This window comes from Carassius auratus, unplaced genomic scaffold (genome assembly GCF_003368295.1).
Source record: "Carassius auratus strain Wakin unplaced genomic scaffold, ASM336829v1 scaf_tig00214657, whole genome shotgun sequence".
Lineage (NCBI taxonomy): Eukaryota > Metazoa > Chordata > Actinopteri > Cypriniformes > Cyprinidae > Carassius > Carassius auratus.
The window spans coordinates 602,411-620,654 of NW_020527754.1; the positions used below are offsets into that span (position 1 = coordinate 602,411).

The following is an 18,244-nucleotide window of genomic DNA, read 5'->3' on the forward strand; positions in this document are numbered from 1 at the left end:
TAATTAAATTTAGCTAGTTGCCAAGGCAACATTTCTCATTCTTTAATTACAATTTTAAATTAATTGCTGTAGTTAAAAATTAGAATTAAAGCTGAAATGTATAGACATAAAACGTACAGCAACATTATTTAAAATTCAATTAAAATGAAAATGATTAAACCAATAAACATATTAATCTGAAATAACAAAAACTTCAATAGAATCTCGATACTAAAACAACTGCTGTGTTTTCGTCACCAGAATAAAGAAACATGCCATTCACAGTAGTGAATCAACATCATCGTCTGATGAAGAGCGCTTTGAGAGGCGGAAAGGCAAAAGCATGAGCCGTGCTCGTAACAGGTGACAATAAAACTGTTAGCAAACTGAATGACTGTTTATTCACTCAATGTGTGACTTATTACATGGCTGGAGTGTGTGAACTTAGTAAGGTTTGACATTACTTGTTTTTTTTCTCTTTCCCCTATATTGTGTGACAGGTGTCTACCCATGAACCTGCGGGCAGAGGATCTGGCCAGCGGTGTGCTTCGAGACCGAGTAAAAGTGGGTGCCAGTTTGGCAGATGTGGATCCCATGAATCTAGACACCTCTGTGAGTCTGGGTGTTATAATACTCCTCTACATTCACTGGTGTTTTGTTGATTGAGACTGAGGAAGAAGATACTTTGCAGGTTAGCATAAGTTCTTGTCTCTTTCAATGCAGGTGAAGTTTGACCGTGTAGGGGGTCTCACCCATCACATCCAGTCTTTAAAGGAGATGGTTGTCTTTCCTCTACTATATCCAGAAGTGTTTGAGAGGTTTAAGATCCAGCCCCCAAGGTAAGGGTTTTTGATTATATGATTGCGTTCTAGTTTTGTGTGTAACTGTGCATCCGTTGGTGTGCTGTCCAAGGTTAACACAAACATGTTTGTTGCATGTTTTTCCCTAATTGCAGAGGATGTCTGTTCTATGGGCCTCCAGGAACTGGGAAGACGCTGGTGGCACGGGCTTTGGCCAATGAATGCAGTCAGGGTGACAGGAAAGTGTCTTTTTTCATGCGCAAGGGAGCTGACTGCCTCAGCAAATGGGTGGGAGAGTCTGAACGCCAGCTCCGCCTACTTTTTGACCAGGTGAGCTAGCAGACGACTTCACAGTCCTGGCCCCAGTATGACCTTGAGGTAGTTTCTTTCGTCTGTGAGCTGATATTTATTGAAGAACAAATCTGCTTCTTTCTACTTTGCTATTTTCTTCAAAATGTGTTAGACATTTTCTGAAATTTTTTTTGTCCTCTAAATCATCTTTTTCCTCTTTGTTGATTCTTGTAGTGTATCACAAGTTGTCTTTTTAGATTTAGAGTGAATCATATATCCCTATAAAAGAGGTGTCAGGCTCGGTTCTCTCTCCAGCTGTTTTGAAGTGTTAGATGTGTGATTATCCAGCTAGGTGATGTTTTCCTCTCGTCCTGGCAGGCATACCTCATGAGACCCTCCATCATCTTTTTCGATGAGATTGATGGCCTCGCTCCTGTTCGCTCCAGCAGGCAGGATCAGATTCACAGGTAATGCATTCGAATTAATGCGGTGGCAATTGCCTGAGGTTTCATCATCAGGATTAGAAAAACTTCTGAAGAAATCAGGTAGTTCGATATGATTTCCACACAAGGGTTTTGTTATTACATCGAACGTATCATGGAAAACAAGATTTTTCTAGCTCTTTCAAAGAGTTTGATGTACCACACACACATTTACACAACACCTATTAATTTTACATTTGACAAGGTTATCCAGTACTTTTGTTTTATCTTATTATTTTTTTAGCTCCATAGTGTCTACATTACTGGCATTGATGGATGGTTTGGACAGCCGGGGGGAGATAGTGGTCATCGGTGCTACAAACAGACTCGACTCTATCGACCCCGCACTCAGGAGACCCGGACGCTTTGACCGGGAGTTTCTGTTCAACCTGCCAGATAAAAAGGTGCGTGAAAAGTTCTCAACTTCAGCGAGTTTTTCTTAGCAAATTTATTCTCAGATTCCCAAAGCGTCTTTGTGTCCCTCACTCAAAACCCTTATGTTTTGCTGCTGGTTTGGTCTTAACATTGATGATCAACAATATTTGATACAGTATTATGTTTTAGAGTATGCCAAATATGGGATTTTTTGTTTTTTTTTTGTTTTTTTTCATGGTTTAGTTTATTTGTTTTTATTTACGGTTTATAATTTGTAATGAAAAAATTACATTAAATTAGAAAAATACAAATACATTTTCACTAATGGTTTCAGCCCCCATATATAATTTTTCATTTATATTTCATATGCATTTAATCAGAGTTGTTTGCTAAATTTTAAATACTTAATATACCGTATATTCACTAGTGGTCTTAGACTCCATAGATACGTTAGATATGTTAAACACACACGCACACACACACATGTAATTTATTATTTTATTATATACTTTGTCAAAGGAAAAAAAATTAATGTCAAATGGCGGTGACAACATACAAACAAGAATAAAAAACAGATTAGTTTACACTTGTAAAACTAAAAAACAAATGATATGATCGTTAAACCTATCTACACCCCAGTATTGTGTGTCATCTATGCCTGAGTTTTGTTTTTTATGTTGCTGTAATCTAAGTTGAGCTCTGTGCTGGTCTAGTTCCTGGATGTGTATGTAGTTTTTCTTCTCAGCAGGGCGCTGGCTAATCAAACGTTAGCTCTTATGTTTTCACCAGCCCCTTTGTTAAGTGTTTATGATCAAAACAGTTTTGCTGTGCATTTTGAAGTGCCTTGTTTTATCTGTACTCTTGTCTTGTCTGTGTTTGTCTTCGTGCTCATCAACAGGCTCGAAAGCACATTCTGGAAATCCACACCAGGGACTGGAGCCCAAAGCTTGCTGAACCCTTCATTGATGAGCTAGCTGAGAAATGTGTCGGTAAGATGGACGAAAAATGTATGTTTTTCTAGCTTCAGGTCTATATTTCAACCCAATTAGTTGCAGCATGAACACGTTTTGGGTTTCAAGTAATTTCTTTATTTGTTCAAAATCACAGGCTGTCAGACCGGCTTGTTTAATCTATTTTCCAAGTCATTGAGCTCTTACTACTTGGTTTTTCTTGACCATACAGTCTTTTGATGTCAGATATTTGAAAGATGAAACCTAAAGAAACAAATGGTAATCCCATAATCAAAGAAAATTTACCGTGTTTTACACGGGTGTCAACGTGTGTTCAGCAAATTGTATTATTAACATAGAAACTTTGACTTCCTGAAGCATTTTATTTGCTTTAAATTTATCTTCATGGTTATTGTTTGTAACTTGAAGTCCAAAATCACATAGCATATGTAAAATTAGTTGAATGGAACAGTGTTAACATTATTACTGCAAGCAAGGCTATTCTGTCAACTTAGTGTACTTCTTAATAAATGTTAATAATAATATGGTAACATTTTACAATACGATTTACTTGTTAGCATTAGTTAACTACATTAGTTAACATGAACTAAGAATGTACAATACAATTCATGTTCAGTTCATCTTTTACTAATGCATTATTAAAAGCAAAAGTTGTGCTTGTTAACATTAGTTGATGCACTGTGTACTAACAGTGAATCCCTGTATTTTCATTAACTAATATTAACAAAGATTAATAAATACTGTAATGTATTGTTCATTATTTTTTCATGTTCATTTGTTCATGGAACCTTTTTTTAGTCTTACCAATAATAGTAATAATAATGAAGTTTAAGCAATATACATTTTTATTTTCAAAATTTTACATTTATTTTAACCATTAATGTTATCCAGAAACATTACAAAGAAAAGATAATTGTGAAAAATGTGAACAAAAATGAAATTTGTTAAAAGATAGCATTTTTACAGTTAGCTTTTTATTCATTTTTGGAACAGTATTACAGGTGTCCACATAGTGGCGTTCTTGTCCAGACGTGTATCTACCCTTTCTGTGTCTCAGGTTACTGTGGGGCCGACATCAAAGCACTTTGCACAGAGGCTGCGCTAGCGGCTCTGCGGCGGCACTATCCTCAGATCTACGGCAGCAGCCAGCGTTATCAGCTGGATGTGGGCTCCATCGTTTTGGGGCCGCAGGACTTTGGTCGTGCTCTGCGCTCCATAGTACCTGCGGGTCAGAGGGCTCTGGCTCCACCCGGTCAGGCCCTTTCCTGTGTGTTAAAGCCTCTGCTGGAGCCCACGCTGGCCCAAACGCTGGCCTGCCTGATGCGAGTCTTCCCCCACGCAGAGCTCCTGCACAGGGAACACACACACGGTACGCTCTCATTTCCTGCTGTTGATTTTATGTTGCTCAGTGAGTTATGTTGTACATCAGTTACATTTTGTTTTTTTCCCTTTGTCCTTCTTTTCTCATTTACTTGTTTCATTATCCACTTTATTTTTTGTGCCTTACATTCAGGGCTTTATAATTACCGCCTCATATTTCTTCTGGGAAAATAATTTTACCAGCATTTTTAATGATTCTTTTCTTTCTAATAAGTCATGCGACTCATCATCAAAGTTTTTTCTACTGTAATTATTCCAAATGTTATTCCAAATTATTTAGAATGTTTGTTTTAAGAGAAACTTAATACGTTAAAGATGGATTGACAACTAGTGAGATTTTAGTTTTCCTTTACTGAGTTCATTCATTTTGTTGGTGAATAATATTACACTTATTTTATAAATGGTAGATATTTTTTAATTAGTGGGATATTTTTAAACTTTTTAATCTTTAAAGTTTTAAATTTTCATTGCCTCTTTTAATAAAATAAAAATAAATAATAAAAAATTTTTTTTAGGATTCTTCTTCATTTGCCAGAACATGCCTTTTTATGCCCTTGCCTTTTAAATCTCGAATAGATCATATACTTTTCCTGCTGGATACTGTTTCAATTTAAATCACAGAAATGTAAGTTGTTTCTCTGATTTCAGACACTGACAATCATCTGTTGGTAGAAGACTTGAACAGCGAGGATGAGGAATATCTTGGTGCTCCTTCCATTTATGAAACTCAGTCAGGATCATCGAATAAAGCAACTTCCTGCACGACCCATAAACCCTTTCTCCACTTTACCACGTGAGTCACTTGAGTTCATCCAGAACTCCGCTTTAATCCTCAGGACACTTTAATTAATAAGTACACTGGGAGAACCCTCATTTATTATGTTTCAATTATAATATTACACCTTTAAGTTTTTAATTATAATGTAACAAATATATTTTTTTTTATATGAGTATAGCCATCTATGCTGATATGGCAATACAAAATAATAAACAAAACCTATTAGATTTAAAAGTCTTGAAGGGGTTTAAATGATAGTCAGACACTGTGTTTTGCTGCCATCTGTTGGAAAGCTTCAGGACGGACAGGCGGCATGGACACGGCTTGTGTTCCTCAGCAGACCTACTTCAATTGCGTTTGCATTGATTTGTTCTTCATGGTTCAGTGAAGCAGTGTTTTATGGCATGAGCTTGTGATCATCAATACTTGCAGCTCCTCACACTTAAATAAGATGAACCACTTGCAAACATCTCAATATATTAATATACAGTATAAATGTCAAATGCATGAAAATTTGTCCTCCCTAAAAAGCTGCCAACTTTATCAATTACCTTCTTTATTTCTCTTCATTATTTTATTTGGGCATGGTAGCTTCATTCCTCTTGTCAAGCAACTTTCTTAATGAGAAACTGAGGCTGTTTCTGAAATTTGTAAACCACGTTTCTGTGCTTCATGAATGCAAGGGTTGATTTGAATGTTCCTAACTCACTTAGATGGATAGATAGTGAGCTTTTATATTTGTTTCAGTTCTGCCTACCAGCAGCCCACCTCTTACCGGCCACGGCTGCTGCTGACGGGACCCCAGGGTGCGGGGCAGAGCACACACCTGGCCCCTGCTGTGCTGCACCACCTGGAGAAGTTTACTGTGCACCGCCTCGACCTACCCACGCTATACTCCGTCAGTGCCAAAACCCCAGAGGAGTCCTGCGCTCAGGCAAGCTGAAACGCACCATCACTTTTGAAGACTTCACACGTCCAGTGCATGGTGCTGTGGGCTTGTAGTACTATTGTTGTGCTTAAGATGTGTGATGATAGTAGTCAGCGCACCCTATCCACCTTATATATTTCTTTTACATAAGAGTGAATGTTCAGTTGTAACTTTGGGTATGTGTGTGTCTGTGTGCAGGTGTTTCGTGAGGCTCGGCGCTGTGTGCCCAGCATCATCTATATGCCTCACATCAGTGACTGGTGGGAAGCCATCAGTGAGACGGTCAAGAGCAGCTTCCTCACACTCCTGCAGGATGTACCTTCATTCACACCGCTCCTCATCCTCGCCACAGCAGAAACCATCTACCAGCAGCTTCCTGACGAGGTGACCAATCTGTCCCCCTAACCATAAATGCTTTTTGCATCTTGTTGTGGACAAGTTTATTTTCTAAGGGTGTCTTTTTTTTTTTTTAAGTTGTGTAAATAATTATTGAATTTTATTAATAAAAAATATAGTTATTAGGTTTTGTTTTTTAAAGTACATATAGATAGATAGATAGATAGATAGAGTAATAACATGAGCCTGATTTGCATACCATGCTCTAGGCCAAAGCTCAACCTTTTTTCTTTTCATTTTCTTCTTGACTTTTTGTACTCCTGTTCTCATCTTTTTTTCAAAGGCTGGCCTGTACCCGTCATTCCTTTCTATTTTATTTTTTTTTCTAGTCCTTTTCTAAGTGCACCAGGGGCATTAAAATCAATTCTCAAAGACATTGCAGGAAGAGCATGTGGGAGAAGTCTTTCAAATAAAAGAGGGTGCGAGAGGGTGGAAGGAAGAGATAAGTAATGCACTCTGAAAAAAAAAAACAACCTCTCTCTCTTAATTATGCTGACGGGGAGTCACTGTGGCAGCTCTGTGGTTTCACCTCCCAATCCAGCATCAAGCGCCTCCAGCAGCTCATGCTGTGCACCCCATGCATCCCAGGATGAGTCGCTGGGCAACTAGTGATTGGCTGGTGGCGAAGCCCTTGATCATAGCGCCCACTGAAGAGACTGATGCCCACCAGGAGGGCACGAGAGTGTTTAGAATAAAAGCATTAATGTTATTGACAGGCCCGTCTCTCGCTCGCTCTTCTCTTGCAAGGTGTATTCATTAAAGCCTGGCTCATTCCTCTGAGGAAAGACACATGTTTAATTGATAGAACCCAGCACCACATAAATAATCCTCGTCTGCTGTCACACTTGTTTTTTGTTTTCTCATGTGCTTTGAAAATTTGCCTCGACTTTCAATGGTGAATGACCCTTTTGAAGACCCCTGTGGTGTCTTGATGTTGAAATTCCACCTATATGACAGTGTTTGGATTATGAATCTGCAGTCACCGGATATTTCAGCAGGTTAGGTTTGAGTTGCTTGACTTTTTTTTTGGTATTTTTATAGTGTGTTTTGACTTGAGAAGTTTCAAAGTTCCTGAAGTGCGTATGAGATGTTAAATCCCAGGATAGTGTGCTGACACAAATTTAATATAGATTAAATAATATAGTCATTTGTAGGTTGATTTTTGCTGAAAAGGGGGAAATGTTTATAGGGATTAGTTTATATGTATGTATGTATGTTAATATTTATTTTTTTTTTTTAAATCAGCATTGGATATACTGACCAATATTGGATCTTTAAGAGTACGTTTCCCCCTATTTTTACATTTTTAGATCACCTTTGCCATCATATCACACTCACTTAATAATCTTAGTTGATCTTAAAAAAAACAAACAAAAAAAATTAATTTAATAACACTGTTAAATGTAATCATTAGCAAATGAATTTCCAATTTTTCATGCTTTGCTTTCTAAATTCATATGTGAAATGAGTTGGTTATATGCCATAACTATAATTCATTATGTACAAATAATGATTAGGTTATCATTATTGGCCAGATATGTTTTAAATCGGTACCTTCCTTTTTTGCTGATTTCATCTCGGCTATGCGGCTTATTGGTTAATTTTAACCAACACTGTCCTATGTAAGCAAATAGCCCTAAAGCTTTTTAATCATCTCTTGCAAATCCTGGTTGAACAGCTCCCCTAAAGTGTGTCCTGTGAAGTCTCAATAGAGCAGTATTCCTCCACAATCATCTTCTGACTCCATTGTGGTACAGAAGACCCATCTTTTCATGATACAATCCATTTCTGATGGATACTATTAAGTCACGACCTGCATTACAGTTTATTTTTGTTCTTGTTTGAGTCAGAAATATGTTGTAGTGAGGAAGTAAAATGATTTGCGAATGTCATTTAATGTTGACTTCAACCAAGTTTTGACAACCATAGAACATATGAAGTGGCTTTGAATGGTGAAGTAGGCAAATTCAGAGAATGGTCTGTTTGAATCCACAAAGCTTGTTCCCACTTTGAAATGTACCCCAAGGCCCCATCAGTGGAATCATACCATCCTCGCTCTGAATCGTACCACCCTTACCTTGGTGTGAGAGACGTCTCTTCATGTGGGCAGGGGGTCCTGTGTTAAAGCCGCGATCAATACTGGAGCTTCCCACAAGAGCTCCTACTGTCAGATTCTCCCTTAGAATAAACCATCCCGGCCTCTCCCACTCATGAACACTTGAATCCAGGGCCTCTGAGATCCGGAGATGGAGCGTTTGTGTGTGGAATTCAGAAAGGGGTGCTGTGAAGGATCAGGAAGTGTTTGGACTTCACTGATGTCAGCAGGTAGCTATAATTTCTGCGAGGTGGAAAACACGGTCGGAATTGCGGAATCTAGTCCCAAAAATGCAATTCACAGTTTAATGCGCAATGTCATAGAATTAGTAAAATTTTGAATTAATTGATCAAAAGTAGTTCATTACACTTAAATCACGATATGGACTAGTATCTGTAAATATTAAGCCGGAAAAGTCATTTAAATATGAATCCTGCATGTTCTAGATGTCTCTGTTAATGAGTGGTGCAGATGCGTGGTTTCATTTACGATTCTACACACGCATACACATACTGAAGCACGTGTGACACTCGCGGTGATTTCAGCATCTGGCAATGATCTGAGAGTTATTTCATGAGCATTTGACAATTTGATTTGAGTAAAAATAGCGTCACATCACATACACAGAACTGTAAATGTATTCATGGCATCCCGTCAAAATAAAAGTCTGGTTTGATTAGAAGAGTTAAGACATTGTGTCTATTACTATTTTTCAGTAGAACATACATAGCCTACTACTGTAATGAAAAGGAATAATCACACAACATTTCTTCCATGTTTGAATTTTAATAGTGAATCCCCCTTCTTTGCCAAAAAATTAAGTTTGCTTAATTTTCAATAATTAAAAGATAAATTATTAAAAGATAAATGTTTTAAGCCTTCATTTGATAACCAGAAAAATGTAAATACACAATGCAGAATTTCTGGAAAAAAAAACATAAGGCTACTTTAAGATTTTCAAATAATTAGACATGTTAAAACACAGAACAGAACACAAAGTTTTTAATTAAATCACTGATGATATTTTGTATAGATACACCATCTGACTGGCCAGGGATTGGAATTAGCCAATTATAATTATATAATGCCGATATATAACGTGCACCCCTAATCAGACTAATGACCAGTTCGTTTTGACGTCACGCGTACGCTCACATCTGCATGTAAACATGTCATTGGCATGGAAATGTTTCACTGTGGGTCACAAAGTTTGCAATTAGTTCGTAATACATTGTAGGGCCATAATGATTTATGATTGATTAAACACTTGATTAATGCTTGTCTGGGACAAGTAGATTTTTTTTAAAGGGGCAAGTGAGAGAGAATTTCACTTGCCGACCAGAAACGAAGCCTGATTTAAACTAAAATAACTAGGGAAGCACTGAAACTTGGCCACCAAATATTTCCACATGAAAATGGTTCTGATTTTATTGCATTCAGTGTAAATGGAGATTGATGATCTATCCATGTTGTGCCAGATGAGGCTCACGCAGCCTGTCTGAGAGGGAGATAGAGAGAGACATGCAGAAATCAAAACAAATGCATGGAGATTTTTCTCACAAAATTAGGTGAGCATATGTGCCATCTTATTCTAAAGAAGCAAGCAAACTTGTATGGATCTTGGCCTGTAATTAGAGCTTTTACACTACTAAAGGTAATAATAATAAAAAAGGATTTGTGAGTTTTATGGTCAATTTTGCTCCAGATTTGTTAGTCTGTAAAGCTGGTGACAATTTTGTGATTTGTCTAATTTTGTGACCATGACTATATCATTAATGTTATTACGATTAAATATTTTTTTTTAATATTAAACAAAATAATGAATATTGCAATTGTAAAATTTCACTTTGAACTAGTATTTAATAATAAATAAATTAAAGTGCATAGTGAAATTTCAGTACTAATTATAATTTCTTCATTTTCAAACATAAAGCCTTTTTTTTCCCAGCAATTTTGTTTTCAGATTCAGCAACTTTATTTTGATTCAGACCAGATAGTTTCGCAAGTCAGTTGGACCAGTTCTTTGAAACAAGATTTTTGGCATGCTTTTTTTGAAAACAAGAAAGTGCCTCATTCATTCTCTTCTTCCTTTCTCATATTAATTATACTTCTATTAATTGTACATATAATCAGAATGCTGTCAGATGTGGTTGTAATATATATATATATATATATATATATATATATATATATATATAAAAAGGCATTCCTTAGTAACAATTTCTCGTTCCATACACCTCAAGTAGGCCATAAGTGGGAAGATATTGAACCTACTTTGGTTAAAAATTTAAAAAGGTCCATTAGCCCAGAGCTTATCTGCATTAAGTGCAACCCAAATATGCAAAGTAGAAGCTCGAGAACAGTTTGCACTGGCCTTGGGCTTCTGGCACTTTCAGCGAGACAGCTGTCCTCTCTGCGGCACTGCACGTCAGGGGTGAGGCCTCCGATAAATTAAAAGAAATGGGAACAAAATAACCACTAAAAATCTCTCGACTCATCCGTTCCCTCACATTTCTTAAAGAGAAAGATGTAGAGCCAGATGCCAGTTCTGTCTGTAAACAGCATCTGTAGTGGTGGCAGGTGGTATAGATCACAGGAAGGAGGTACGTGCCCCTGTGCTCGGGTGCGGGAAGAGTTTTGGCTCATGCCAGTGCTTGTGGGAGGGGTGCCAGCAGTCAGCTCCAGCAGTGTAAGGTTACACCTCAGTGTGCACTTGTTAGTTCACTCTAACACCTTCAGGGTCTGCATTTTTTCTGACTGTGTAATTTTGAGTTTTAGTGGTTTAATCTTAGTCAATATGGGCAATGGTCATTTCTAAACTATATATAGTTAAAAAAATAATAATAATTGACTTTAAAAGTTTTTTTGTTGTTGTTGTTTACTTATAAACTCTCTAATATTCCAACTTAACATGACAGATTAAATTACAAATGTTTTTGTCAAATTTTCCAGTTAAAATGTCTAAAAATCAAGATTTACATAAGTTGCAACACTGATGGATGTTAAGATACAGTGTTAGAGAATGTATCAATAAGTGTATTTAATCTAATTGAGCTGGCAGATTTTTTTTTCACTTGTAAAATACAAATATCTTGTTCCAAGCATACTTTTGAGGTATTTTAACTGTAAATATTTATTAAAAAATTTTTTTTTTGAATTTTGCACCGTATACGTAACAAATGTAAAAAGAGGTGCACAACCAAGCTTTATTAATAATACATGCCCTCCAAGGCCTTCATCAATTAACAAAAGTAACAATCTCACGTAGTTAAATGCAGTATGATAATAACCAACAGGTGTGCAACTCCACTAATTGTACTGATTGAAAAAGGTAATTTCCTAACGAGATTAGAGAAAGAAAAAAAGAGTTAAATACAGGTTTAATGGATCAAACTTTAAATAAAAGATATAAAGGCTCAATGAAACAAGCTTCAGATTAATTGTGAAAAAAAGATCAAAGACACAATCTTAGCATAAATATCCATATAGAGAAGTACTTTTATCAAAATAAACTATAATCAATTTCTTGATTCAAACCTTTGGGAAACAATGGGTTTCAGAGCACAGTATATGTAACCAGATGGTGTGTTGATTTCCCCAAAGTGTGAATCCTGTGATTTTGAAAGGGGAAATCTATCCAAAAATTCAAGTTCATTTAAAAAATTTATGACTTTCGTCTTCACAACACAAAAGAAGATATTTTGGGGAATGTTGAGGCCCAAATTATGTTGCATCCTATTGGCTTTCATTGTATAGACAGACATTTAAAAAAACAAATCTTCTATCTCTTGCACGGAAGAAAGAAAGCCACAGTTTTGCATATTACATGAGGATGAGTAAATAATGACAGCATTTTCTCCAAAGATCCTCCAAAACGGACAACAAATGGTTTAAAATACCTTTAAAAAATGTATTTATGGCATTTATATGGATTTTATATAAATTTTTACCTCTTATTTTTTTCCCCCATTATGAAAGTACATTTCATTGCATTTGTCCTTTGATGTTGACTTTTAAATTCGGATTGCAATTCCCAACTCTATTATTTATCAGTTTGTTATCTGCTTGTTGTTCATTTGAAGTAAAGATGATGCAGGTGTCAATAAGAGAAATACAGCAAATGACAAGAAATGGGTTTTGGATTTCCACATTTCCTCAGGATGTCTTGTTCTCTGGCGAGTTGTTCTTGGTTCTCCTCCTCTCAGAATCTTCATTTGTCTACACCGCTTCTATCTATCATCTCTGAGACAAAATCATAAAATCACTACCTGGGTCTTTTGTAGACTACTTGCTCTGCTTCTCTTCATCTCACCTCAAGGAGGAGCCTTGCGAACTTCTTAAAGTGGTTCAGTTTGCACTTGGATATGAGAGCTTTCAGACATTTAGGAGTCATTAGCTTTTACCTGGATTCATTTGTCCTAATTGCTGCAGTCTTTGAAGAAACTTACATGACTTTTTTAACTGGTGATTCACACACATATACAGTACAGACAAAAAGTTTGGACAAACCGTCTCATTCAAAGAGTTTTCTTGATTTTCATCACTATGAAAATTGTAGTCACACTGAAGGCATCAAGGGCTATTTGACCAAGAAGGAGAGTGATGGGATGCTGCACCAGATGATCTGGCCTCCACAGTCACCAGTGAGATTAATCTAGATTAAAAAAATGTATCTATGCCCATATATATATATAAAAAAAAAAAACTCTCGGTCTTCAGTAATTGGACTGGCACTGCACACTTTACCATGTGAAATTAGAGTTGAATGTAGCAGTATGAAACTGCTCATTAAAACACTCTCTTCAGTGACACCTGTGACCATGTTCACCAGACACTGGCCATTATCTCCAGGTTTTTTCTTCATGCACAATTCTTCTGCTGTTGAGAAAGATGCGTGCATCGTCACATTTCTTCTGTCCTTTCATTATGTTCCTTCAAATCACTGTTCGTTAAAGCCTGTTGTTATCCCGCTGTTCTAATTGGCTGGCTGATGGTGGCCATGATTTTGTCAAGGAGGACATGTGCCTGGATCACCATGTTTTATTGGTCCTAGATTTTAACACTGATCACTAACTACCCCTAAATTTAGAGCAAATCATTGGCTGATTAAGAAGTTATACCCCTTATTTTATCGTTAACCAGCCGTAAAATCTCTCTCTCTCTCTCTCGTGTGTGTTTGTGTGTGTGTGTGTGATATATATATATATATATATATATATATATATATATATATATATATATATATATATATATATATATATATATATATATATGAGAGAGAGAGAGGTGTATACATGAATGAACTTTCATATAGCATATGAAAAACTTGAATAGTTTCAAGACCAAGAATCAGTTATTGGGTGATTTGTTTTGTTGTTGAAAAGCATATATATATAGTTTTATGCAGTTTGCAGACTAAATTACAAGATGCTGTTTTTGTTTCTAAAAGGGTATTTTGTTTGTGTTCTTTTTTTACAGCTAAAATGCATCTTCAGCCATTCGTATGGGGAGGTGGTTTGTTTAAGCATGCCGGGAGAAGAAGAACGTAGGAAATTTTTTTCAGACCTAATTTTGGTGCAGGCAGCCAAGGCGCCACCCTGCAAAAGGAGAACAGGTAAGTGTTTATTGTGGTTAATGCAGAAGTATAGATTTATCTGGTCCTGGCTAGAGGCAGAACACGGTTTTTGAAGCGTTAACTTTTAGTTATTTAAACTTCTTTACCAACTTTTTCAATCTGTGAAGAGTAAATGCAGCTGCAGGCAGCAATTATCCGGGCCAAGCACCGTGAACGTTGTTCATTGCACCGTGCTGAAATCTAAGCTGCACAGTAAATATGGTCAGATACCCTCATGGCATGATGATGATATTTTTTATTTTTGTTTCACATGCCTTGTATTCTGTATGACTCAGTATATAGAAGGAATTCACAGAGACCAGACCAGAGATTTGCAACTTAAATTATGGGAAAGTTACAATAAAATCATCAGATTTTTCATCCAGACGATTCCAGTGACTACCATAGACTCTCAGAAAGAAAAAGAAGAACGATAAAGGCTGCACACTCTTTGTGCTTGGGCACTAATGAGGCCATTAATATGCAAAAGACGTATAAAGTGCCTTATGTCTCTACCTTAAGTCAGTCTAGAGTGTCAGACAGTATAGTCAGACCGGATGCTGATAGCATTTATTACCATTATGACTTTCACGTTCCCCACACTTTTCCTCACTTCCTGTTCAGATTCTTAAAGATATATTCCACCCAAAAATGAAAAATCATTTACTTCGCTTAATCTCATTCCAATCATGTAAGATTTTCTTCCTTCCGTGGAAAACAAAAGATATTGTGAAGAATGAAAGTCAGTAGAGTCCAATACAAAATTATATGTACAGGTTTATTACCTAAGTTTACATGCATCCAAATAATTAGCTGTTGATGGCTCCGTAGGATCGAAAAGCCTTTAAACACCTCAAGTGAAAGAATGCACTCTAAATGTGCACGCGCTTGAAACTAACTTACGGTAATAGACTTCGTCATGTGAAAGAGGTGTAGACCTGAAATAATCCTAAAAACTACAACTATTAAAAATCATCTTCGTTAGTTGACATTAAGCTGCATTAAAACATAATGTTAATATTAGATGAAAAACTAAGTTTAAGTTGAAGTACTAAAATTACTAAAACAAAGCTAAATAGAAATACACACATTATAAAACAAAATCACTAAAATAAACACTGAAAATATAAAATTAAAAGCTAATTTAAAATATTTATATTATAGTGAACATAATGATAAAATAATACTACATTGTAAGGGCAGAAATGCTCTTTTCGTAGTATTATCTTTTATGCTCATTTTTGGGTGTCGATAACTACTTTTGCTGTCATTGCAATCACTTCCACCACCGCTGCTGCTCTTCCAGAATTGGTACTTCTGCTTATGCATAAATTGGGTCTCCTGGGTGTTCCTGATGTTTTGGATATCTTCTCCTTGTGGTCGATTGTTATGCTCATCGACTCCCTCACAGCTGGAGACATTATAGCAGAGAATGGCTTTCAAGGGGGAATGCAAGCATCATGACCCATTGATGCAGAGCAGGGGTCCTCCTGTGGGCCGACCAGGGGCTGCTCTGAATAAAGCACAAACCCTGCTTCTTTTGGCAGCATAGCATCTGTGGTGGGAGAAAGGGGCTCTATTAAACACCGGGTCTTAACCATTAGCTATAATTACGCTCACACTTAGCATAACTGTTCGCTAGCTGCTGCCACAAAGTAAATTGCTGAGGCTTGTGGCTCAACAACTGCCAGGCACTCTGCCCAGATCTCTGGATTAGCACGAGGTCCACAGCCTGTTTACTGAGAAGGTTTTTTTTCTGTAGCAATATTTTCTTACAAGGCAGTGCCACATTAGCGCTTGTTGTGTTTGGTTATTTCTGGCAGTCTGTTTTTGGTTCATTGTATAGATGCAGCTCTGAATTACCACAGCTGTCCGGTTGTTTGTTGGAGCTCTTCAGAAATCAATAATACTTTGGGGCGCACGCTGTGGTGAAAAGCATTTCTCGACTTAATCCATATATAACACTGAGTGTTTATAATTCCTCTAGCTGCTCTGGCACAGTTTCAGTGTCATCTGACTCTTCCAGCTGTTTCGGACCATTTGTTCAGGACTTCATCTATTGCACTTAGTATTACAATTATTACACTTAGGTTTAAAGATCAAAAACCGGTTGGGTTTCTGGACAAAATACTGAAATATGATTTTCGTGATGTTCTGTTAATGGTTCCTGAATGTTTGCATTCTTTTGACATTGCAACAATCATATTCCGATGTTTCCTGCATAATGTATAATACACTACTGGTCAAAAGTTTAGGGTCAGTAACATTTTTAATGTTTTTAATGTTGTAACATTTTTAAACATTTGCATTAAATTGATCAAAAAACATTTATAATGTTACAAAAGATTTATATTCCAAATAAAAGCTGTTATATATATATATATATATATATATATATATATTATTCATCTTGCAGTTGTTCCGTTATTTTTGTCTTATGTTTTTTCATTTCAAGTTAAAAAACCTCTCGTCTTAAATGTATTTTCAAGTTTAAGATTTAGGAAGGTATTTTTAACTATTTGACTTGCCGTACATCCAGTCACGCTTCTTGCGCACGCTAGTTCTGATCGTGCGTATAGTACCTCGGCAACTACGCAAGAATTGTAGTATGTTTGCGTAAAGGGAAACAGACATTCCGAGGGGAACAGAATCGACTGCTACACTGGGAAACAAAATCAAAACAGCCGGCGGCATGGCCGCACCAGAAAGTCCGATGGACGTCGGAGATGGAGGACCAACTCGTCGACCTGTGGCAACACCGTGAATGTTTGTACGTTTCGTGTAAAGAATATTACCTTCATATCATGATGTAGCAAGTATAGTCCATGCTCGCGTTGTCTCCACCTCTTTGACCATCGCCTTTTCTAGTTTTTCTTATGTTTTTTTTTTCATTAAAAACAAAGCACAGACTATGGCCAATGCATCCTCATCGTCCGCCATTATTGTTTACTCTGAAGTCACGTTTGATCTCGAGGGATTTTGCGAGATTTCCCGTCTGACCTGGGAATGCTCGGGAGTCAAATCGGTTCGTGTGTGATGTGTTGATTTTGCCGTGTGGCTGCACACCACACACTGTACGACCATAACTGTTAGACCCGTGATTTTTTTTACCACCGTGTGTGGGGTCTCTCAGGTTTGGAAAATCGGCCAACAATTTTAGAATCGTCCCATGTGAACCAGGCTTAAGATGGCAGAAAGTGTATCCTGTTTGCTTTCATTATTTAACAAAAGCGTAATGTTTTGTTATTTGAGTGCACACAAATAAACATAGAGGCTTTACAGATTCGAAGTATCTATGACGGAGTATTTCATGCATTGAGCACGCTACCTTTCAGCTTTCCACTCCGCTCAGACACTTAAACAGCGCACATTTTTCTAATTTAACATTAGATTGAGCAGCCATTTAAAGCTGCTATTACTCACATATTTCAGATTATAAAATATATTTGATGAAGATGAATGATAGGCAAGCGTTTGAATGTACTGTATTGCCACAGAATCCATCTGTTAATGGTCTGGCCACCACGGACCCACCACCACTTTTGCTCGACCAAGTCTCTTGTCAATTAAAGTTTAGTCGACTACTAGGGAGCAGCCCTACATTTAGTTAAATATTGATCTTTATTATTGTGGGGGGTTTTTTTCCTAGAGGAAATGCATGAATATTAGAAAAATATTCAAAATAAAGATGTTTATTGGCTATAAAAAGACAGAGTGATTCATTACTTACTCCTTAGAAGTACAAAAAAATCAATCAATCTATAAATCAGAACTGTCAGACTCTTCACGATTTCCTCATGATTGTAGTTAAGCTGTACTGAGGGTTGGTGTCTGTGTTTGTGTTTTCAGTGTGCGCTCTGGAGGTGCTGACCCTCGCTGAAGACCCCCACCCTCGGCAGCTCTCGGCAGAGGAGCAGCGGAGACTGGAGGAGCAGGAGGAGAACACCTTGCGCGAGCTCCGCCTCTTTCTCAGGGACGTCACGAAACGGCTCGCCACTGACAAACGCTTCCAGATCTTCAGCAAACCCGTGGACATTGAGGAGGTGGGCTGTTACTGCACATCAGCAGCTGTGTGATTAATGCCTGTAGAGTCTGTGTTCTATTCAATATTACCATGTAACAATTAGCGGCACCTATGGTTTATTAGTAACCCCA

General features: G+C 37.1%; 1 protein-coding gene across 2 annotated transcripts in view; it reads left to right on the forward strand.

Moving 5' to 3' along the window:
- LOC113092586 (ATPase family AAA domain-containing protein 2B-like) overlaps positions 1-18,244 on the forward strand; it is a 77,580-nt gene that overhangs the window by 11,874 nt on the left and 47,462 nt on the right. For both annotated transcript variants that reach the window (XM_026258233.1, XM_026258234.1), the window contains exons 9-21: positions 241-342; positions 480-591; positions 703-818; positions 935-1,109; positions 1,449-1,537; positions 1,797-1,956; positions 2,826-2,916; positions 3,956-4,267; positions 4,927-5,071; positions 5,804-5,990; positions 6,183-6,368; positions 13,954-14,089; positions 17,939-18,132. In XM_026258233.1, coding sequence (XP_026114018.1) covers positions 241-342; positions 480-591; positions 703-818; positions 935-1,109; positions 1,449-1,537; positions 1,797-1,956; positions 2,826-2,916; positions 3,956-4,267; positions 4,927-5,071; positions 5,804-5,990; positions 6,183-6,368; positions 13,954-14,089; positions 17,939-18,132 — 2,005 coding nt within the window. The remainder of the gene's footprint in view (positions 1-240; positions 343-479; positions 592-702; positions 819-934; positions 1,110-1,448; positions 1,538-1,796; positions 1,957-2,825; positions 2,917-3,955; positions 4,268-4,926; positions 5,072-5,803; positions 5,991-6,182; positions 6,369-13,953; positions 14,090-17,938; positions 18,133-18,244) is intronic.